General features: G+C 45.3%; 1 protein-coding gene across 1 annotated transcript; it reads left to right on the forward strand.

Moving 5' to 3' along the window:
• Window positions 1-4107: 4107 nt before the first annotated feature.
• LOC104507502 (low-density lipoprotein receptor-related protein 3-like) lies at window positions 4108-24219 on the forward strand (the record flags this gene model as incomplete). The annotated part of the gene is made up of 6 exons (XM_010148811.1): window positions 4108-4155; window positions 9449-9587; window positions 19585-19793; window positions 20076-21162; window positions 22334-22466; window positions 23381-24219. Coding segments are annotated over 6 exons (2429 nt in total), but the record flags the coding sequence as incomplete, so codon positions are not given.

Raw genomic sequence — 24219 nt, forward strand, 5'->3', positions numbered from 1 at the left:
CGCGCCCCGCACTGCCCTCGGCGGAAACCGCCGCCCCGTGCTGAGCCGCGTTCGTGTGTCAGAATCCCGAAGGGCAGCGTTCCTCGCGTACGGGCTCGGAAGTGGCCGTCTGTGGCCGGACTGCTGCGTCTTTCTGCCCAAGTTCTGGGGTATTTTTTAACATCAGCGTTTGCCTAGAAAAACACAGGGAGTTGGGGTGTAAAAGCTGCTCTGGTTACTTCAAATGTATCTGTGTTAATTAGCGGAAGCGCCATGCAAAACGCTGTCTGAACTATGAAACGGTCCGAACATCCGTTCTCGCTACTACTGCTCTTTTTTTGCAGAGACTTAAAGGGGTGGCAGAGGTGCGCAAAGCCTGAGGATCATGTCTGCTGCATTGTTCATTTAAAGTTCAAGGAAGATGCAGATTTCTGCCACATCTCTGAATCTCTCCTTGTTGGTTCGTTTGTTTTCCTGGTCAGACCTTTGTTAAAGCTTTTGCTGTTTAACAGAAATAGCACGGTTATTACTGAAGTGACCAATAAGGTAATAAAAAATTATGTAAACTCCAGCGTTAAAGTGAGAACCCTTCTTCTGTTCAGCTGTGGGTAATGCCAGGTTGAGCGTTGAGTAATTTCTGCTTTCTATGACTTCTAGAATTTCACTGTCTGGCTCTTTTCAGCTGGAATGTATTATTCCTCTTCCTTGCACAGCTGACAGTAGTGGAAGTTGAGAAACATGAGAGGTGGGAAGCTTGTCAGGTATTCTGCCTCAGTGAACCCGTAAGAATATAACGCTGCTGCCTTAACCATTTTTGTGTTTTACTTCCTGCTTGTCTGTCGTTTCCTTTCGTCCTTATTTTTGGTTCTTGCTTCTTGCCATTTCCTTTCTTTTGCTTTTAGTTTTCCCTTGGGCTGTACGTGGTGTTTGGTGTCTGTGCACTGCCACTGACCATTGCTGGACGTGACCTCGTCTGTAAGTTGCTGCCCCGGAGACCGGAACGGGGTTTGTTGCAACCGTTCCTTCACGAGGCCGTTTTGTCTCTTGGCCCCGAGAAATTCTGGAGGACACAGAAAGTTATCAAGTAGGAAGTAATTAAAACAGCGAAGCGGCTGTCTCTCCTTCTGGCTGTGGGAAAAGCCTGGTAGGTGTCGTTTGGGTTGGAGGTGCCAAGATGCAGATTTCCCTTTTGATCCAAATAACCGCTTTCTCAGCTGAAAACCTCACCCTGAGAATTACTTAGCAATCCAGACGAGTGGCACAGTAAGTTTCCTACGTGGAGTTCAAGCCAAGTGAACAACTTCTCTTTTTTCTGGCTTTTCTGTAACTCAGCCTGGCAGTTAAGAAAAAGAGCATCTGGAAAACTTTCTGATATACTCCTAGACTCTTACATGTTTTTATTTTGACAAGATTTTGCTTTGACAAGAGGCAAGAATACCGGCAGGGCATGGCTGTTCTTTCCTTAGGGCCTCTGCCGCTTTTGAGAGCGGAATGCTTCTGAAAACGCTGGTTTACAGCGCTCTTGTGGTTTGATCTGACGGTCTTGAGTGAGACCGAGAGGGAGGAGAGCAGGTACTGGAAACTCTAAGCTTATTCAGTCGCTGGGGAAAGTACCTGATGTGAAACTTTGACTTTGTTTTAAGGAACTGTTCTTGGCTGCTGACTTCTTGGTGTGAAAGGGTGTGAAAATGAAAGCAGCGCTCTCCCAACAGCAGCCAATAGATGTTTTGTGTTTGCAGAGGTAAAAGAGCATTTTGGGGGTTTTTCTTTCTTTGGTAACTGTCAGGTTTGGTGTGCAAAGCTGCTCTGTCCTTCCGTTAGCAAACCAGCGCTGGGCTGTCTGTTTAGCAGTCTCAGAAGAAAGTAAGGCAGCTCTGAGTTGACTAATTCTGCTCTGTCACACCCCTTGTCTTTGTGCTACTTATTTCCATTTAAAGGGCACAGGGACCCCTCATCAGCCATGCGGGGGAACCTCTGCTTGGGAGCTTGTGTTCCCTTATGGCCGTCGGGAGATTTGGGTAGGAAACACGACAAAAGGTTGTAGTGTGGTAGTGCAGCCCCAGACGCTTCCATAGAATGGATCTTCAGACACTCCCTTCAGTTGTGGTGGTTCTAGTGATGCGGAGTATATCCATGTACTTTCTTTGGAGCAGGACAAAGGATTTTAATTTTCATGAAATTTAACTCTGTGACTTAATAACTGGTTCATTTCTTCTCAGTCTTTATGACTCGATTACTGCGGTTAAGGAGTAGCGGTGCTTTAATCCCGTGTGAGAAAATGTTACGTGGCCGTTATTGCTGCAATCCAGGGTTTGTCACAGACAGACGTGCTGCTCCGTCCCGGCGCAAGAGTTAACGGAGCCGAGCCGTTTCCTGGTAGGGGATGGGAGTGTTGCTCCTAGGGACGGTGACCTACTGGAGCAAGCTAGCGCCATGAAACAAAAGGAGTAATTACAGGGAACGTTGCTATTATCATCGTACAACAAATGTTACCGTACGTTAATTATGTAATAAAATCAGTGCTGCTAAGGTCCTTTGAACATTGTGCTAATGCTTATTAACACAAACCTGCAGCTCAGGCCTGTTACTGCTCAAGCCACAGCGTACGTACGCGGCCGCTGAGCTGCCCTCCTTCCCTTTGGCCTTAGGAAAAGCTCCATCCTGCAGCCTCTTAGAAGGATCTGGGAGTCACTGCCTTTGCCCTGGGGTGGTACCCTGAAGCCCTCTGCAAGGGGTGACAAAACGCTGTCTACAGTTAGCTCTCGGAGCTTTGGCTTCGTGAGGAGAAAGCCCAAATTGTGGACATCCAGGCCTAAGGCAGGGGAGGACTGCTGTAGCGCCCGGCCTGGTGCAGTTTGGGGGTAGTTCCGATCCACCCCCGACTGAAAACCGTGACCGGGCTCGAAATGGCAAGCTGAGGGACCGTTTTTAGCTTGCCTGTTTCCACGCCTTTAGTGGTACTTCTTTCCTGTTGTGCTGGTTGAAGTTATACCAGGAGGTGGTGGGGGCAAGGGTCGTTGTTCCGTGATGTGCTGGGACGGTGTCTCAGACAATGGAGGCCAGCCCTTGGACATGCTGCTCCCAGACGTAAATAGTGTTAATTGTCAGCAGCTTCCCAAGCGACTGTTGGGAACACGGATGGCTTCTCTTCCTCTCTTCTCCTATTGTTCATTTTTTAATGATGTTTTTGACTAGATGCTTGCCAACAGATCGACTATAAAAAGATTTAGGACTTGTAAAATAAAGCCAAAGTGAGTGCTTGGGCTGGGATGTTGTAAATTCAGTTTTGGTAGCCTTTTAAACCTTTCTCAGTCTTTTAAGCATTTGTCATTTTACTAATAGGCTGTCTCTCTAGATTATAGTATATTGCTAAAATGAGAGCAGTTAGTGAAAATGCTGTAATTGTTAGGGGAGCGCGTTAAAGAATGTATGGGGAAACTACTAGGGCACTACATGTTAACGCTGACCTTTGGAGCAACAGTGACACAGAAGAAATTTTTTTTGGTAATAACTACTCTTACCAGATCACTCTAATGGTATATACGGTGAGAGGAGGCTTCTGAGAAAGAGAAGAATTTGTCAGTCAGATGTGTGTTGCAAGCATCCTGTTTTCATCTTACCAGTGGACCTTTTTGAAAACTTCATTCCTCCGATTAGTCGAGGCAATCATGTTTGATTTAGCAGTTTATTTTCAAGGTGACATTTACCTGAGAGGAACAAAGTTGGCTTTATTCAAAGGAGACTTACTTAAAGATAGTGACCTCATTAGTTTTTTTCAAGCATTTAAGCAGATAAGTGACCGGCTGTGATGATGAATGTTTTAGTGTAATTGTTCGGTCTTCCCCAATTAAAAAAGAATCCCACAGAAGACAACTTAGCGTAGATTGGCACTTGTTTCTTTTGGTAGCATATTTGACAGATGCTAAACTAACATCCTGTGTTGACTTTTTTCCTATAGCTACAGCAGAGGCTAATAGTTGATTACGTGACTTGCCTGTGTAGATAAGCAAAGCTCTTGTTGGAATACTGCAATGTATTGCTGTTGGTACCCCAGCAAACACCCAGCAATGGTTAACTACTGACTGCCACCGGACCCTCTCTGAACGTTATTTTTCTGTCTTTACACAGTGAATCTCTTCCTGACTGGGAAAATAGAAAGCGCTGTTACCTCATTAGGTAAGACATACGTTTCTTATTTGCGTTTACTGTTCTTTTGAGTTGTTATTGTTTCTTCTCCACGCAAAGAGATGTTTTAACACAACAGTATGACCTTTGTTTGAGAGAGAGTAGCAATGACGTTTGAGGAAGTTTAGGGTTTTTTAGTCGTCCTGGGGTTATAGACTCCATCAGTGTCACTGCTAGAAAAAAATCATAAGCTTGAGGCTAAGGTCATGTTATGTGCTGCTACGTTCACAGGAAAACTCTATGTTTAGGAAACGTGCCTGGGAATATCAAGCCAGGGACAGTGGCCTGTTCCCGGGGGAGCTAAAACAAGAATGTTAAAAATGTCTCATGAATGTCAAAGTGGAAATTCAACCAGAATCACAGCACTTAGTGTAATTTCCTTCTCTGTAGCAGTACTGTGACTTACTGACATTACAGAACACTGCAATCAGGGTCCTCTTAGTGATAAGGGCCCTCTTGTGCCTGTCAATCCACAGTCATGTGTCAGGCATACTTTATGCCCAAGGAGGTTGCAACTCAAAACTGAAAGAAATGAATAAAGGAAACGGGAGGAAAGGATATGGGAAAACATGGAAGTAATTCTAAGGCTTGAGGAATCTGGGGGTTTGAGCGTTCCAGTCAACATGGGGGGTTTGAGGGAAGGTTTAAATCGGGAAAAGCTAGTAATTGTACTGATTAGGTAACTTCCTTAAATTTAGCTTAGGGGAAGTGTGGATGAACCATGTAGGAGATGTGTTGTTTGCAACACAGTATTTCCATTCTTTCACTGGAAAATATCCAGAAGGTCACCTGTGTCCTAGTCTGTTCTGCCTGGATGGCTTTCGATGGAGTTTGGCATCCGTTGGCTGTACGGTATAGGAGTTTACAAAGTGCAAATTAAGTGATTAAGCAGTGGCTGGCCTGGACTGGTGATAGTGCCTCGGCCTGAAGCATATACTGCCTTATCCAGTTGGCTCTACTGCTTTCTAATATTTCTTTTGCTGGAAACAGAAAGGGAGAGTTGTAACACTTGGCTTTTATTCTTTCAAGTGTGCTGGAAACCTCAGAGTGCTGTAGCCTTCATGTTTTCTTGTCTTGGTACGGTTTGGAGTTACGTTGTCTCCTGACAGCGCAACGGGGGCGGTGGAGAACGACGATAAAAGATCGTTGCACGTGGGCGACTGTTGTAGCGGCTCTTACTGGATAACAGGTTAGGACAGTGCAGTGGTAAGGCAGGTGACCCTGCCAGGAATCATCTCGCAGTAGGTGTTCCGTAGGAGCCCTGATAAAAGCTGGGAGGAACACTTGCTGTCCGAAACACGCCCTGACAAAGCAGCTTATTACCGAGTTGATCTCTGGGGTTTCTTTTCAGAAAGCAAGTAATAGCAGAAATAATGACTCCTGGAGAACGCAGGTCAAGCCACCATCTGGGCTCTATTTGTACAGCTCCTCTAAGCCAGAAAAGCTGCTGCTGCTGACAGGAGCAGTCTTCCTTCCGGGCCGCCCTTACCGGGGCTCGCAGCCCGAGCCGGTTCAGCCCGTTGATCCAGCGCAGCGCGAGGGCTGGGCCGCGGCTGCTCTGATACCGGGGGCAGAAGCAGCCTGCTGGGAACTGGGAAAAGTGAAGGGGAGCCCTGGGTCTGTTCTCCACAGGCGTAAGGGATGTGCACTGAGCAGTGTGTGCAAGCCCTCCTTGTAATATTATAATATTATTCATGTAAAGTTTTGGAAACTTTCTTCCAAGTATTTGTGGCATATTTAACTGTCAGGGGTTCACAGTAGAAGAAATCCATTTGATTGTTACAGAAATCCATTTGATTGTTACAGAAAGACCCTTATTATGGTTTATGCCTGCTTGACAGAAACTCTCTGAACTCAAACCTCTTCTGGCATTTGTTTAGAATAGTTTTTTTTTTTAATATAAAAAACATTCATTATTTGTCTTCAGAATTTCTCTTTTTTTAAAAGCACCAACTCAGTAAGATTTTTGGTGGGTTGGAATACCAATCTCTGGATTGGCAAACTTTTATGTCTCTTCAGTAATCCTAAAGGTGATAGATGTTGGGGGCTTTTAGTAAATTGGGTTTTCATCTTTTTTCTGGGTTTGTGCAGAAGGGCTGCAGGAAGAGAGTTATAGAGCAGTTGTTGAAAATATGTTGTCACTGCTCTTCTCGTGTGTTGCTGATGATAAGGCCTTCAGAATCCAGGACTGTACCTTTCTATTTAGAGACTTCCCTTTCCTTTAGATGTTTTGGCAACGTGAAACGGCTTTTGTTTGTTTTCCTTAAGGAATCAGGCTGTCATGTCGAAGCCCAACTTCATAACACAGCGCTTAACGCACGTATGGGATCCTGCAAACTTCACGGACAGGAGCTGAGGAGGGAAGTGGGGGCCCCTTTACTGACGCTGAAACCCCAACAGTACCACATCGTGCCCTTGCGGGGGCCTTTTTCTGTTTCGTTGCCAGCACTGAAGGCTTTGTTTAGTACAGGGGTTTCTTTCAAAATTTATGTAGGCGAAAGAAGAGCTGCTGAAAGCAGCGTTTGGGTACTTCACCTTGTCTGCCACGCAGCAGTCAGTGCACAAGGTGTAAAGAGGCGGGCGACTGGTCAGAAGGAGATCTATTGATTTATTGCAAATACCATAGTAATGAGCATTGCTGGGAAGCGAAAGGCTTCAGAAGCATAAGGCAATTACGTGAGGTTTGAGTATACACAATAGTAGTTTTCTGGGAGGCAGTGGGGTGGTGTCCAGTTTGTCCCAGTTAGGAGATATCCTTAAAACAGTGTCATTATGTTTTTGGCAGCATGAATTGAGATTAGCGGTCCATTCAAATCAGGAGCCTTTGTAAGAGCAAAGCAGTTATCCTTTTAATTTGAATAGGGCAAGTCTGAAATGCTGCTTGTGTGTCGGGGTAAAGCCGTTGGCAAGCACTGAGCAACAATGACCGCTGCCACATGAACCGCCCAAAACATCACACAGTGTCAGTGCAGCCCTTACCTTCCTTATCCCCTTGAGTTTTCACAGTTGAAATTCTTCTGTTAAACTGGAACGTGTTTTTCTGTTGTCTGTTCTTTCCGTGCCCCATGTTCGTAGCGAATATGCAGTGTTTATAAGAAAAAACACTTCTCGCTGAGAACCTGAGCTGTCATGTTACTTCAGATCCACTGCTTACAAGTTGGGAATCTGTACATTATTGCAAAAGAAAAAATGCTAGTGATGCTACTTCAAAAAAGCTGGGATACTTCAGATGCTCAGGAGTTTTGAAATAATTCCTAAAACTGAGAAACAAGTATTTGGGAGGATCATAGCTCCACTTAACTGCAGGCGAGTGGATGTGCTCCCGCGGAGTCACCAGCGTGTCAATGGGACTTCCTCAGAAGGGAAACTGAAACAGGCTTTGTGTCACTACGATTCTCTTCTAATGAACATACTGTGAATAAGGGGTATTAATCCAGAACAGTATTTGGTACAAGGGGAGCAGAAGTATTTGCAGAGCTGTTGCTGGAAGCCTCTGGATCGTGCTGCCTGGCGCGTTTCTCTTTGTGCTTTGTGCATTGTTTCCTTCCCACTGAGAAGTGTTAGTAATCTGGCAGTTACGAAATGCAGCCTTTCCAGCTCCTTTTATGTGGTTGCTAGCTCTACGTCCTCTGATGCTGCTGTGCTACACTGATGCAGTGACAAGTGTGTGGAGGAACACAGTTAAAGACCTAAACAAACCGAGAACAGGAGTTGAAAAGTCCTGTGGATCTACATTTGCTGTTAGAATTCTGTAATTGCATCTGCAGCTCAGCATTTTGCCAGCATCCAGTGATGTCCAACACAAAAATGTTCTTGAGTTTTGTAACTGCTTTACTGCAAAATATTTGTCTGGAGAGTAAGTGTTGTTGCGTATTTATATATTCTGTATGCTTTTGTGGCCTTTGAAACGAGCAGGAATTATATGCATATGTTTCGGTGGAATGCCCTGTTTGGAGAGTAAAAATGTAATAACATTTTATATGTTTTGCCTCAGGTAAGTTATGTTATGCTTTTTATATTCCTGTGGCTCTCACTTCAAAAGTACTTACTGTGAACATACGGAATAGTGCCAGGCTCGGATTTACCGTGGGGGGATGCTGCAGCCTGGCCGTGGCCCCAGCCAGGAGCTCTGCAGGCAGCCCTGCCACCTGACTTCATTGTAGCCAGGCAATTCCTCACCCCTCCCTCCAGTGCAGCGAAATATTGAAAATACTGCGTTTATCTGGCTGAATGTCAAGCAGTAGTGTAAATCTGTGATTTATCATGTGATTTATATATTTGGATCTGTATGTGTATAAGGAGACTCGAGGTATAGGCAAGCGCTTTTCTTTTTCCTTGCCACCTTTTTAAGCTACAAGAAAGTGAGCTTCTGTCAAAAATTGGAATATTCAGCTGCAGTCTCATAAGTCATGCTCTAGATAGTAATTTGTTTTAAAAATAGCTTCAAAAATAATTCTGGAGAATGTTCAGAATAGCTCTTGCATTACACATTTCCCCTCTTGCAGTCTGCTGAGAGTACATTTTCCCATCAGAACAGCTTTCCCACTTGTCCTTGGAACATTTCACTTTCGTTTTTGAATTGCTTAATTACAAATTATAAGTATTTGATGTAGCCTTAATTGGCCTGCTGTTTTCTATAGGAAGGACTGAAAGTGCTTTGAAAATATTGAGCTTTATGTAGCCCTGTTTGCTCCTTTCCCTGTCTGGAAAATTTCTCCAATCTCTGGGAGTTCAAGAAGGAATTTAGAGTGCTTAGTAAGGTTCAGTGAAAACATTTGACGTCAGAGTCCAGTTTACTGTTTTCTTTTTTTGGTTGGGGATTTTCACTTTAACCACTGGGAACTTTTCAGGTCTGTTGCCTGGCTAGGAGAATAAAACACAAGTCCAGGAGCATGTTAGAACAAAGTGAGTTTCGGGGTACTTTACACCGAATATGGATCTTCCCCAGTCGCTGGGTGACGTACCCAGGCTTTGGGAAGCTGGGAAGAAGGATTTCTGTATTGTATCCTCTTGGCAGATCCATGCGGTAATATTGATTGTAGCCTTTGGTGGATTCATACAAGGTTATTGATTGATCCTGCATTGAAATGCAGGTTATGCTTACCTACACGTAGAGCGGGTGTCTTAATTAAAAACCGAGGCAGGGAAGAAAGCAGTAAGAGGATAAAACTGTTGACTCTCGTTTGTCTGCAGTCCCCAGAAATTGATGAAAGATCTTGTAGTTAATGTGAACTGTTGATTAGGCAAAGCATTAACGATAGTATTTTTTTTCCCTTACTAGCAGCTGCTTGCAGTGGAAAACTGGAACAGCACACAGAGAGACGGGGAGTCATCTATAGCCCTTCTTGGCCACTGAACTATCCTCCAGCTGTAAACTGCAGCTGGTGCATTCAAGGAGATCATGGAGACATGATAACAATTAGGTATGATTTGATATTCTATGGAGATAAAGGATTGCTTTCCTGAACTGAAACAAAATGTGAGTTCTTATCTGATACACCAGTGTGGGGCTGTTTGTCAGAGCTACCGAATGGTCGGAGGAAGCTGATGACACTGGAGCACGATTGCAGGTTGAGCACTCTCACTTCAGAAATGTTCCACTGTGTCTTGTTTCTGGAAGCTCCTCCTGTCATCCGTTATTATATATGCAAGTCACCTGTAGTCTTTTTATAAGTATTTGATGTAGTCTCTTAATATATTTATCTTCACAATACCTGTGTGAGACTTCATCCACCTCTGACAGATGAGGAGGTGGGAAACACTGTGTGCTGCTTTTGGCTGGGACACTTAATTCTCTTCACAGCCGCAGGTATGGGGCTGCTCTGGATTTGCGCTGCAGCCAGTGCCGATAACTCAGGGATGTTTCCGTTGCTGCTGAGCAGCGCTTGCACACAGCCATGGCCTTTCTGCCCCTCACACCCCCACCAGCGAGCGGGCTGGGGGTGTACAAGGAGCTGGGAGGGGGGAGAGCCGGGACAGCTGACCCCAACTGACCCAGGGGATATTCCATACCATGTAGTGCCATGCTCAGCATATACAGCTGGGGGGGAGAAGGAGGAAGGGGAGGGGGGGATGTTTGGAGTGATTACACTTGCCTTCCCAAGTAACCGTTAAGCACGATGAAGCCCTGCTTTCCTGGGGGTGGCTGAACACCTGCCCATGGGAAGTGGGGAATGAATTCCTTGTTTTGCTTCGCTTGGGTGCGTGGCCTTTGCTTTACCTATTAAACTGCCTTTGTCTCAACCCAGGAGTTTTCCCACTTTTACTCTTCCAATCCTCTCCCCATCCTGCTCTGGGGGGAGTGAGCAAGCAGCTGCGTGGTGCTTAGTTGCTGGCTGGGGTTAAACCATGCAGAGTGACATATTTACTGATATTAAATAGTCCCCTTTCTCTGCATTGCTTATGAACAGGAATAGGTGAAGGCTACAAAGCCTGGAACAGCCTCGGTGGGATATGTAGGATTCTTAAAGCAAAAATGTCTCTTTCTGTAATGTCTTGAACTGGTGCTGTGTTTGTCAGTTGAAGATAATTGTTGCTTATTGTTACTCGTTAACTAACAGACACATACTTTTCTGCTTAATATTTATTTCCAATAGAATTTATTAAGCTAGCATTTGTGGCATAATTTCAGCTCATTCTAGAAAAGTACTTTTCAGAAAGGACTAGAATATATTACAAATGGTTTGTTATGAATTTTTAGGCTATAATATCAGCATACTGCTTAATTTTTCTGGGCTAATCATAGTATCCTTCTCAAACCAAGAATTTCTTATTTAAAAAAAAAAAGGGGGGAAAAAAGCAAACCTAGGAAAGGGTTTTTTGTTTGGTTTTTAGTACTGTTGTATTTGACACCATCTGCTCATTCTTTGCTCAGCTGCTTAAAAGGACTGCAAACCTCTTCAACTGCAGATGCTCAGCAATTAAAAACAAATCTGCCACAGATGGAGTAATAGGAGGGCTCCACCATCCGTAGTTCGAAATAGGAACTACTCATCAAAAGTAAGGAAGCAGATACCTGCCAGCGTGTGAGATCCACAAATAGAAACATGCTTTTAAACCCCATTAAATTGTACTGGACTTGGGGAATTTGTTTCAAAGCAGAGATTGTTGGAAGCTCCAAGGAAGCATACAAATGAGAGACAGGACTTGGCTCTGGAGAACAGGTCTGCAGTTTATGCTACGAAAATATCTCGGAGCTCCCAGTTAGAATCAGGATTCTATTCTGCAAGTAATGAGCGTTACAGAGGCCAAAGCCAGGAAGGGAGGTGAGATGAGGAAACTGGTAATAACGTGTGTAGACGGCTTAGATGTGTGCACAGCGATAGGATTTGAAAGATTTCTTCTTAATGGGTTTGTTTTCTGCCACTGGACACACAGCCATATCCTGCCCTCCTGTGCACGTGCCAACAATGGGAGCCATGGTTTACATCCTGAGGAGCAGTGCTACGTTTCTGGCTGTAGAGGTACTTGGAATGACTCACCCCGGTGTATGAAATGCAAAATGTTATAGCATCCGAGGATTTCTTTAGGAGGTTGTAGCCCTTGTAAGGCCAAGGACATAAAAGAAGCAGCTGACTTGCCTAGGCTAGCATAGTACAGGCAAGCTGGGAAAGAGGGTTCAAATACAAACATTTCTTCCCCCGAACAGTTGGGTACGCTTCTTGTCCTAACAGTGTGCTGATAAGGGCGTAGAAGAGTAACTTTTTTGATTTCCCTAGGAAAATCAAACACGGTTCTTGTGATAACATCTGGATTTTGAAAGGTTTATAAAACCCCACCTCCTTTGTGTTATGTTACACTGAAGGAGTTTCCTTTGATCTTGAATTCTCACTGACAGTAAGACAGCAGTGTTATGTAAGTACCTTATTTGAGGTACAGCAGGGCTCATTAAGGGGTAAAATTGCAATTGAAAATAGTTTTGATTTCGAAAACATTTGCAGTCAGTGGTAATATTTTATAAACCTGTTATTCAGCAGCTTTCAATAAAAGAGTGCTCACATCTACTTGAGGATGTAAGATGCTGTCTCCTGTGGGCATGTCCTTCAGAAGCTTTGTCTTAATATCTAACTTCATGTGTCTGGATTGATTTTTTTTTTTTCATAACCTCACATTTCATGCTCATTGTTTTGGTTTGCAGTTGACTTTTTAGAAATCTGGGGGGATACCTCACAAGATCAGGAAATACATGTTTTTGTGCTTTTACCTCTGTTAATTATACAAGTTTCAACACTTACTTCCAAGTTTGTGTGCCTGGTGGAATGGTGCTGGTGAGACCTGAAGACAACTGTCTAGTTCTCCAGGACTGTGTTATGATACTTTAGGTTCAGTTTGGTTATTGTTTGGGAAACTACTTGATTTTTCTTCTCATTTTCTCTATGCCTGTTTTCACAGAGGATTACATAAAAATCCTCTAAGATCAGATAAAGATGATATGCAGTGACAGGCTTTGTACCATCTTTTACAGGGTTTATAAGTGTATGTTTCCTTATACCTGAGAAAAAGATGAAAATAATTTTTGTTTAGCAGTTTGTGCTGGTTTTGGTTTGGGTAAAATTGATCTTCTTCATAGTAGCTGGTATAAGCCTATATTTTGGATTTGTGCTGAGAAGAAGGTTGATAAGACGGACGTTTTAGTTGTTGCCAAACAATGCTTACATTAAGTCAAGGATTTTTTCAGCTTTTCATACTCCCCCTGTCCTCCCAGCTGGGAGGAGACACAGCCAGGACAGCTGACCCAGACTGACCAGAGGGATATTTCATGCCATCAGATCTCATGCTCAGTATATAAGTTGGCGGGAATCACTGCTCGGGGAGTAGCTGAGCATCGGTCAGTGGATGGTGAGCAGTTGTATTGTTTGTTTTTGTTGTTTTTCCTTTTTGTTACATATTATTATCATTAGTAGTATTATTTTCATTACATATTATTATCGTCATTAGTAGTAGTAGTATCATTATTTTATTTCAATTACTGAACTGTTCTTATCTCAGCCCATGAGTTTTCTTACCTTTTTTTCCTCCAATTCTCTCCCCATCCCACTGGGGGAGCCGGGGGGGGAGCGGGGGGGGGGGGGGCTGAACAAGCGGCCGGGTGGTGCTTGTTCGCTGTCTGGGGTTAAACCATGACACAGTTGCTGTTACCTGATGGCTGTGATTAACCTGATGTGGGCAGAACAGAAATTAATTGCATTTTGTTGTAGGAAGTTATTAACTGGTGTGTGTGTGTGTGTGTGCAATCCCCTTCATTGGCTTTCACATCAGTGATTCACGTCACGGGCGTTGAAAAAAGAAATTTTCAGATAACATCAGAGTTTCAATTTCTGAGTAAAACTGAGGCTTGTTCATGTAAAGGCTTGCTGGTCTGCAATTGTATGAGGAATTAAAGGGGCTGCTTCATAGTCCATTTGCCAAACTCGCGTTGTTTCAGCACTTGACATTAATTGGAAAAAACCCTTATAATAGCCATTTGTTTCGTTCAGTTGCATGTGCTCAGCTTTTGAAAACACAGCCCCTGTGCCTCTTACCTAGGGTTACAGAGTGAGCTGGGGGAGAATAGAGCTTCCCTGACTTCCAGGGCCTTGTGCTTCGGTGGTTAAGCACAAGTTTTTAATGAGCCAATTAAGTCATCAGTTGTTCACAGTCTGCACTTGCTGTGAGAGGTTGGCAAATAGACGTAACTTTTCTTGCTTAATTGGCTGGTCTGTTTTATTTTGGGCCTGTGCTCTACTGATCGACCCATAATATTTCTTCTCCAATTTTTTAATGAGTTGAGAGGGCCAAATTGGATGAGTTTGGGTTTTTCAAAATTTATTTACTAATTACTTTCAGGTTTTACATCTGCTGGACCTCCAACAGTTTACCCTTTTTGTTCATTTTCCTGACTATCCCATGTTTGTGCTTTTCCAGTTGTTGAGAATGCCTTTTTTTTTTTTTTTTGCTTTTGCTTTAATCTGTAGTTGCTCGTGCTTAAATTACTAAGAGGGTTGTAGGGAATTCCCTACATTATTTATAGAAGTACTCTTTTTTTTTTTTTTTTCCTCCTAGCTGCTACTGCTCCTTTCAGTACAGATGGCAAAAAGCTTAGCTCTGCTAAGCATTAGATTTGTAGGTAGTCCTTTTTTTTCATATTTACAGAATGTTAACATGAATTTATGATAATCTGGTTTAATGAAGTTCTTTCCAGCAGCATAAAAAGACTTGTCAGTTAATAGGAAGAGGTTACTGTTGCTTCACTTGAGCATATCGGGCAAGATCTGATCTATAGGACCGATCCTGTAATTTTCTGTAAGCTCCTAGAGCCCTGCTCAGTGTTGGAGGTAACCTTTTTTCAGTTTACCTCTTTCTGCAGAATTGTGTAAAACAGATTTACTGCTGCATTTGTCAGTTCCCATTGAGTTGTTTTGATCCTCAGGGTCTGGATGCTTCCAGTGTTTAATAGACCGTTCTTGTACTTCTGTTTGAAATTAGGGGATATTTTTAAAGGAGTGAGCTGTGGAAGAGACATTCCAAAAGCAAGATTACTGGACTTAGTGCTTTTTAAGAGCATCTTTCGGAAGAAATACAACCTGCAAAATTTGGTCTGATAATTTTGATTTTTATCCCAGTCTCCTCCCCTATTCCTGCCCTGTGTTGCAGACCCACAGTGAGAACAGCCTGAGGGCCAGAGCATTTTAAAGGCTGCTCTGTGGTTTGGTGATGGGTGTTGTCCTTTGTTAATATTGCAGTTCTAAGTGCTCGAAATGCCAGTGTTTGGGTCCTGCAGTATGGTGCCTGAGTGCTCCTCCTCTCCCTGCCCTCTGAACTGTGTGCTCTGGTCATGGAGAGGGAAGGAGGCCAGAGGAAGGCTGGGTTCTCCTTCCCTTCATCGCCGAGCGCTGCCAGAGCAGAGCAGTGTGCCCCCCTGGGTGAAGCTCGTGGGTGGGGGGGTGTCTGCATCCCGTGGAGCGACGTGGTGCCGTGGGCAGGGCTGTAGCTGAGGGGTGCGAGAGCTGGAGTACAGCGCTGCCGTGCACCGCAGCCTGCCTGGCAGGGCGGACCTCCGGGTCCACGTCCCACTCCATCACACACCTCCGAGTGCTTTGCTGAGGGGTTAGTGATGGAACGGACCCTTCGTTTGCTTTTCCTCCCAAACCCTGCGCTTCTCTGCCCAAGGTGTTCACAAACACCGCAGTACTGCCTGGTGCCGCGTGAGACGTGGCCGACACTGTCCGTTAGCGCTCTGTTCCAGTACAGCGGGAATTCCGCTCCTTGGTTTCATCACAGAAAACAGCGTGGCCTTTGGATACAAAGGGCCCGAGACCTCCTTCAAAAGCCGTAGCTGCCAGCTTTGTTCAGTACTTTTGCACAGACACTCCGATGTTGGTGCAGTCCTACAGGCAGTAGGAGCACAAGACTTGGTCCCGTCTTTCTCCTGGATACCATCACTCATTCAACCACTGGACTAATCCATTTGACAGAAAAATTTGCATTCCAGTTTGAGAAAGTTCAGCTGCATAAATGAATGTCCCCGCGCTCTATTTTGTGGGTAGCAGGATTAAATTATTCTTCAGAAGACTGTGACAGCAGCGGCGCGAGATCTAATTACAGATGATGAAAGAAGTGAAGTAGCAGAGGTTGAGTGCACTGTTCAGGACTCTTAGGTAGAATAAATCAGGAGGCTGTTTAATGTCAAATTACTGTGGCAGAAATGTGTGACACAAAACCTTGTTGCTAAAGCATTGTCAAGCGAAACCCGATTTGATATATTTATATGTGCACACACATGTATTCATGTTTCGTGTTTGGCTACGAAGGAGTGTGTTTGTGGTGGGGTTGGTTGATGGCTCGTTCAGATGTAGCATCCTTTTGGTCTGGAGTAAAATCACCAGCAGTTTGAAGGGGGCGAAATTTGCTTCCAGTGGAGACAATATAACTGTAAAGGATGCTGGAGTGGAGTGACGAAGCCTTAGTCAAAGCAAAATTTGTTCAAAGTATGTCTGTTGATTAGTTTGCATTAGATAGAACATAATTGCTTTGACTTTGCTTTTGCCCTTAGAAGAAGAAATTTTGTAACTGCTAATGGTACTTGTTCTAAAGAAAACTTTACGGTGGAACTAGAGCAGCTGTATTTCAGGGAAGTTGTGTTTGTTCAATGGCGTTTGAAACTCGTAGGCACCTGGGATTAAGGTGCTTATTGTTTTTTAAAAATAGTTCATTCTTGTGAATATTCGGTATTGCCCTTTTTTGCCTACCAAGGCATTTGTTTCGGCAGCCCGTGCATCCCCGGGAGGCTTGGTCTTTTCAGGGAGCCGGGTGAAGATGATACCTCCTTGCAAGTCTGTTCTGCCTCAACAGCCTTGCACTTGGTTGGTTTTGTGGCTAAAGCTTGGATATCCTGGTGGAGAAGTGTCGGATTCTGCTCTGAATCTGTTTCACATCCACAGCTGACACTCGGGAAAGTCCGTTACCCTCTGGATGCCTGTGCTTCTGCTTTGGAAGGTGGGACTGAAGTTTCTTCCTCTTCCACACCCTGTATAGTAAACGAGGAGAAAAGCGCTGTATTAGCAGTGTACATTCTCGAGGTGTGAGTAGGTGGTGGTGTGAATGGAACCCGCTGCAGCTCTCTAGAGGTATCGCTGTCGTCTGCAGAGCAGGTTGTAAGCACGGCGTGCGCGTCGCTGCCTTCTCTGTACTCTTCCTCTCTCTGAATCTTAGGTGTTAAATCTTTTATTTTCTTCCTCCACTCCTCCCTGAAAGAAATGTATTTTAATGCAAGGTGCAGACAGCTTATTACATAGATTCTCCCCTGGGTGTGTGCAGTGTGTGTAACAGTACTGGGGGGGAACTCTTTACCTGATAGGCAAAAGCAGCTCTTTTCAGCGGTGTGGGGAAAATGAGTGGCTGTGGAGTGCTGGGAACTGGGCAGGATAGAACAAGTGGTTCTTTAAGGTTGGTCCTGGCGCATCTAAAATAACTGCAGAAGTAAGAGACCAAAAGATTTAGTACATGATCTTTGTATTGCACAAGCAGAAGTTTTCTGGTTGTCCCCCCCCAACCCTGAGCTTCCATTTCTTCATTCAGTGACTGTTCCCTTTTCCTAAGAAATAATTGTTGGGCGGATAGGTATTTCTAATACTTATCCGCTGCCTTCTCTGTACTCTTCCTCTCTCTGAATCTTAGGTGTTAAATCTTTTATTTACTTCCTCCACTCCTCCCTGAAAGAAATGTATTTTAATGCAAGGTGCAGACAGCTTATTACATAGATTCTCCCCTGGGTGTGTGCAGTGTGTGTCGTGTAACAGTACGGGGGGGAACTCTTTACCTGATAGGCAAAAGCAGCTCTTTTCAGCGGTGTGGGGAAAATGAGTGGCTGTGGAGTGCTGGGAACTGGGCAGGATAGAACAAGTGGTTCTTTAAGGTTGGTCCTGGCGCATCTAAAATAACTGCAGAAGTAAGAGACCAAAAGATTTAGTACATGATCTTTGTATTGCACAAGCAGAAGTTTTCTGGTTGTCCCCCCCCAACCCTGAGCTTCCATTTCTTCATTCAGTGACTGTTCCCTTTTCCTAAGAAATAATTGTTGGGCGGATAGGTATTTCTAATACTTATCCAGCAAGTCTTTACGACAAGACGACCCAACAAACAATCCTCCAGGCAGATGACAGAAACCCTTGTTGATGTGTGGCGCCAGAGTGAGTTGCGGAGGGCAAACCCGACGTGGTAGCGCGGTAATGCCGTCTCGCATCTCCTGCATCCTGCAGCAGCCTTGACGTGGATGCCCGGAGGTTCACTGATGCTTTGTGTAATTCCTTTTCATGCTGCAGTGCCCGTTCAGGTGCTTTCTTGGTCGTGAAAATGTTTCTTGCAGAACACCTAGGACAGATGTTTAGTTTACCTTTGTGTGGCTGAATAATGAAATCTTTTCATTCTGACTGCACAGTCGTCTAAAGCTTCGTTGCAAAATAGGCTGGTTTCAGCAGCTTGATGAGATTGCTTAGAGCAAAGAAAGAGGTGCTGTGGGAATGTTTCTTCCCAGCTGGGAAGACACATAGAGCGTGGTGGGAGAAAAAGTTAGAAAAGAGGAAGGGCGTATCTCTGGGTGGATTGTCCTTGCCTGCACATACGCTGTTGGACATCTCTCAATTTCCATTGTAAATTAACACTTTCAGTGCTCTTTTCTCTTGTAGGTAACATTTTTTTTGGAGAGTTACGAAGCTGGTAGGTTTGGCAGCTCCTACAGGTGTGTGTAGACTGGGTCTCCTGCTTAAATGAATTGGCTGGCTTATGTAGTTGTTGCTCTTTCCCAAAAACAGCATCTGGCAGGCATCGGCAGCCTTTTGTAAATACGCAGCCATATCAGCAAGTTATCTTTCCATTTATCTTTTTCAAAGAATTTGTCTTTTATGTTGGTGAAAAGTCCTTTGTGGAAGGAGGTCTTTGTTTCATAAACTCCTGCCTTGGTATTTGCATGGAGTAGGCACAAACTTCTACTGAGTTAATTCCGTGTAGCTGAGTGATATGAAAGAGGACCAAAATTCATTGCTAAGTGTCCTGAAGAGTGTGGCCTCTCCTAAAGGGAGTGCTTCCCTGTGCAGTGCTGTTGTCGCTGCAGGTTACTGAATGCAGACGTAATCCGTTTGACCAGAAAACAAATCCCATGTGTTTCCTGAGCTACAGGTCAGGGAGTGTCACCTGCCTGTGTTCGGTTTGGGCAAACGACTGGGGCGCCTCTTTGCCCTGGGGAACCTACTGCTGAATAATCACTGGACTGGGGGCAGCTGAAGGGCTGGAGGTGTAAAAGGTTATATATAGGCTTGTTTGCGCTATGTTTGCATTCCCCAAAAGGGAATATTTTAGTCTTTGAATTAAAAGGTAATAGAGTTTTGGTTCCATTTCCACCCCTGGGGGTCCTATTCTCTTCTTGTCCTCTCCCTGCCTATCCTTAGCTTGAAGGGTTGATATTTGTCTCTCGTTTAATCCCTTTAGGGTTCTGTGTACTGCTCCCTGTTGTTCTTTTTCCAAGACAGTAGTCTCCCCTCTCATCCCATAGTTTCATAGCTTTTAGGGCTGGAAAAGACTGCTGAGATTAACCTACCTTCTCTATAATGTATTCTGGAATTTTGCTTTTACTTGTATCTGTATTTTAGGAAGCAGTTTTGTTGAAGGACTCTCAGTAAAAAAGGAATCATCCTTTCAGCTTTTGGAGTTGCTTGGCATGCTGTTCATGCCTGTGAGATGGCTGCTTTTCCAAACTGGGGGAATTTGAGTGCTCTGTTTATATGTACTCACGATCCTGTAGGTGTTTCATTATCTTTGAATGTGATCTCTGTACATCAGCAGTGCTTGGTGCAGCAAGTCAGCTCTAACAGTCTGGTTTTGCTCCGTTTGGCTCTGTTCCAGATACACGTCCCCTTTGCAACTTGTGTTTTCTTTTGTTCCTAACAGTTTTAAGAACTTTGATTTGGAAGACTCTCAGAAGTGTGCAGTAGACTGGTTGATGATTGGCCCCTCTTCCAAGAGGGAGGAGTACAAAGTGTGTGGATCTTCCATACCTCCGTCTTTCATCTCTGCAAGGCACCATGTTTGGATATTTTTTCACTCAGATGCGTCAAGCTCAGGACAGGCTCAGGGATTTCGCCTTTCTTACATTAGAGGTAAAACCTTACAGCTTTGCTGGCTTCACTTACGCTCTCTCTGGCAAAACTTGAAGACAGTAGTGGTTTGTTGTTGACGGGAGTCTTGGGTCAGTCTTGATGACTGCAGGGTGTTAGTCTGGGAACACTGATACTATTTCCACTTGGCTTTTTAACGCTGTTCCTGAAGTGCGCCAGCCTGGCCCATTGACTTGATGCGCAGGGTAGTAGACGTTAAAAAGTGTCATCAGATGGTTCCCGAAGTTTTGATACTGACTTTTGTCTCCTTGCCCTCTTTCACAGGAAAGATAGGTCAGGCTGTATGCCAGTCAGATGAATTCCGTTGTGCAAATGGAAAGTGTATTCCCAGTACCTGGAAGTGTAATTCCATGGATGAGTGTGGTGATAACTCGGACGAGAGAAACTGCACTGTCCCTCCAACAGAGCCTCTGTCCAGCATCTGTCCCTCAGGAATGTTCCAGTGCAGCGCAGCCCGCTCCACCAAGTGCTTGATGAACGAGCTGAGATGTAATTCAGTTAAGGACTGCAGTGACGGTTCAGACGAAGATAACTGTCCTGATCTTTCCTGTGGCAAAAGGCTGAGCAATTTTTATGGATCTTTTGCTTCCCCAGACTTATTCCGTGCTGATCACAGCAGGTCAGACCTTCGTTGCACGTGGTATGTGGACACGCAAGATAATCGACACGTTCTGTTGCAGCTCGATTTGCAGTTAGGCTACGACGACTACGTAAAGGTGTATGATGGCATTGAAGAGAGAGGGGATAAGTTAATGCAGACGTTTTCCTACCACAACAACAGGCATTCGGTGAGCGTGGAGTCGTCAAAGGGCCAGCTCACTGTCTCCTATCATGCCCGCTCCAAGAGCACTGGCCATGGGTTCAATGCAACCTATCAGGTGAAAGGCTATTGCCTTCCCTGGGAACACCCCTGTGGAAGCGACGAGGAGTGTTTCACGGATAAGCAACGTTGTGATGGCTGGTGGCACTGTCCAAATGGCAAAGATGAGGAGAACTGTCCCGCTTGCCAGAAGAACGAATACCCGTGTGAAGGAAACAGTGGGCTTTGTTACTCAATACTTGACCGCTGTAATAACCAAAAGAACTGCCCAGATGGCTCAGATGAAAAAAACTGCTTTACTTGCCAGCCAGGAAACTTCCACTGTGGTACAAATCTGTGCATCTTTGAGACTTGGCGCTGCGACGGCCAAGAAGACTGCCAGGATGGAAGCGATGAGCACAACTGCCTGGTGATCGTTCCCAGGAAGGTCATCACAGCGGCTCTGATCGGGAGTCTTGTGTGTGGCTTGCTGCTGGTCATAGCACTGGGTTGTGCATTTAAATTATACTCTCTGAGGACCCGGGAATACAGGTAAGCATCCTGCTTTTATGATACTCTAATAGCTGTGGTGGTTTTTTCCTTTTTGTTTGAAGGAACACAAGTCGATTGTTAACCAGAGAATTTGGAGAATGCTGTGAAATCAATCCAAGGAATTGATGCCCATTAAATAGCAGCCACTGCATTAGGTTTAAGGCAGAGTGGTTAAGGGTTTTGGAAGTAGCGAGGGGAATGTCAGCTCTTCTGTGATCTGTGAGAAACACGTGTTTGTTGTGCAGCCTGGCAGAACCTGTGTCTGACTTACTGCTCAAAACAGTTGATTTTTCCTCTCCTCCCTCCTCCCTCCACAACAAACTCTTGCCCTGGCCAAATACTGAATGCTGAACTGTTACAGTGAAGTCTTTGCTGAATCTGAACCAAATAACCCCCAACCTCTCCCCAAATACTCTAGTTCTTGCTTCTACTAAAGTGATGTCCTGCAGTGGTGGGGCCTGTTCTGGGCAGGAGTTGTTTTCCCCCACTGTTCCCATCTGTGTGAGCTGTGCCCCTTTCCCCTGGTCCCATATGCCTTGTTGTGTGGATGGTGCATGTGTTGCTGTGTCTGAGTTGTGTGTTTGTGGTTCTGCCTGCGGGAGAGGGGCGTAAGGGACCACCTGATGCCCGACTCGTCTGCACCGGCTCTGTGCCGTGCTGCCGACACCGCTGGTGTGTTCAGCACAGTGCACTTCACGTTCTCCCCTGATCAGATCTGCGTGATGAAGGAGCTGGGAAGCAGCCCTGTGCTTTGTTGGGAACCTCGGTGCCTCGGCTCTGGCAGGACGGCCGAAGCTCTCTGCAGCTGCAGAATTTGTGATTGTTTCCACTTCCTAATGTTGTGTGATTGTTTCCACTTCCTAATGTCGTCTTTTCCAGAAATAACCTTTGGCCCTGGCTGAACACGTTCCCACTGTTACTGGTGTAAGAGTCCAGCCTGGGACTGCACCAAAGAGTTTGCTGATTTGATTCACTGGTGCCTAAACCCTGTGCTCTTACTCCTTCTGTTTATTTAGCATCCTGGTAAGATTGTCACAGAACCGAGTTGACGGTTTGCTGTTCTGCTGCTAGCATGAAGCCCTCTGTGCTGCTGCTATACCTCAGTGTGAGGGAGACAGGACAAACTGACAGTGACTTCTCTTCCATGTTTTCCCTCTGATTCCGTTCCCAGGGCGTTTGAGACCCAGATGACACGACTGGAGGCAGAGTTTGTGCGGCGGGAAGCTCCACCTTCCTATGGGCAGCTGATTGCACAAGGACTTATCCCCCCCGTTGAGGACTTCCCCGTGTACAACGCGTCGCAGGTATGGAGACGTGTGTGCCAATGAACCTGTCGGCAGCCAAATTGCCATGAATTAGATAGAATCCATCTGGAACTGTATTCTTTCAGTCGCTGTGCTAATTGTATGGAAGTCCTATAAGGATGTGTATGTTTTCCTTGGAGCTGAAGAACCACAGTTACGCATCGTGGAGCTGTGGGTAGTTTTGAACACATAAAATGTGTTTGCTAGGGAACAGCAGTGCGATAAGCACATGCTGTTTTGCTGTACATCAAGATAGAATGAACAGAGACGGAGAGAAAGGTCAGAAAGTAAACAGAAAAAAGGCTTTTCAGGCTGAAACTGCAGTGTGCCTGAAGCGATAAGAAAGTAAGGTCTCTAGCAGTATTTTTGGAAAATTCTGGGATTATTTTTCATTTATAAATACATTACACTGGGAAGCCATTAAGTCATTCTTCTCATTCACTGCCGAGTGCTCAATCTCCTGCGCCCTGTCGAAAGCTTCCAGCTGTGATACAGTTCCTAGTGTGAAAAGCTCTTGTAGCTTGTTACTGGAGTGGAGAAGTAGTTTGCCTTGGCCTTTCTTCTCCGCTGTTGTCATCAGCTGTTGAGGATCCCCTGCTCTTGCTGGTGACAGGACCCCGTGTTCTGCAGTCTGGCTCTGTGGTGGTGATCTGATCGCTTGAGTGGAGCTTCTTCCTGGGCAGACAAGTAGAGCTTCATCTCATAAAGGCAACGCTCAAAGGGAGAGTCTTTTGGTACAGGCAGAGCTGTGTTTGGGATTCTTACCTAGATCATTAGAAAATGCGTTTAACGAGGAAGCGTAGGGATCAGGTCTGAGAACTGTGGCAAGGTGGAGATATTAGTGGAAAGAACAGGGTTTAGGAGAAGCCTTTGGAGTATGTGCGAAGTCATAGCTGGTTACGTCTGTGTTGCAGGCTTCTGTGCTGCAGAACATTCGAACAGCCATGAGGAGGCAGATGAGACGACACTCGTCAAGACGGAGCTCGTCTCGGCGGCGCTTGGGCAGGCTCTGGAACAGACTCTTCCACAGACCTCGGGTGAGAGGGCAGATCCCGCTCCTGACGCCCGCCCGCACTTCACAGACTACACTGGGTGATGGAATCCTCAACCGCGCTGACGGGACTGTTGGGAGTCCTCCGCCTTCCCCCGAAGGACCTGGTTTAGAGGCAAACGCCCATGACCAGGCCCGGGGCTTACAAGAAGCTGGATGTAGCAGCTTGCAGCCAGAGACTGAAACCGCAGAGCCGTCGCCTTCAGGTGTCTCACCAAATACTTGCACAGCAGCACACGCAGAGCCCGAGGCTGGACGCGCTGATAAACCTTCAGGTGCCGAGACCTCTGGCAGCGAGCTTAAGCAGCCCAGTAAAGTGGATTCAGGAAAGGCTTTCAGAGATCCTTTATCTGAAAGCGTTACAGAACCGATCCGTGGAGGGTCAGCATCCAGGAGGACTGTCCCAGAGGACAGCAGTTTAAGTGGAAGTCATCCGCTGAGTGAAGAGCCTTGTAGGTTACCCTTAAGAAAATGGGAGTCTGCTTATTCAGACAGCCCCGTGAATGTTCGTATCCAAGGGGATGGACAAAGCCGCCGTTGCCCTAACTCGTACCGGGAGGAGCCTTTGGGCGTTCATGCGGCTTGTTGCCGTTCTGTGGAAGTGCCAATGTTAGAGTCCTCGACGTCCCTCTCTGAAATCCATACCAGTGATGATGAATCTTTACTTGTCGGCTAATAAAGGTTTTTGGTTTGGCCTGTAAA

The sequence above is a fragment of the Eurypyga helias genome, unplaced genomic scaffold (assembly GCF_000690775.1).
Source record: "Eurypyga helias isolate BGI_N326 unplaced genomic scaffold, ASM69077v1 scaffold3473, whole genome shotgun sequence".
Taxonomy (NCBI): domain Eukaryota; kingdom Metazoa; phylum Chordata; class Aves; order Eurypygiformes; family Eurypygidae; genus Eurypyga; species Eurypyga helias.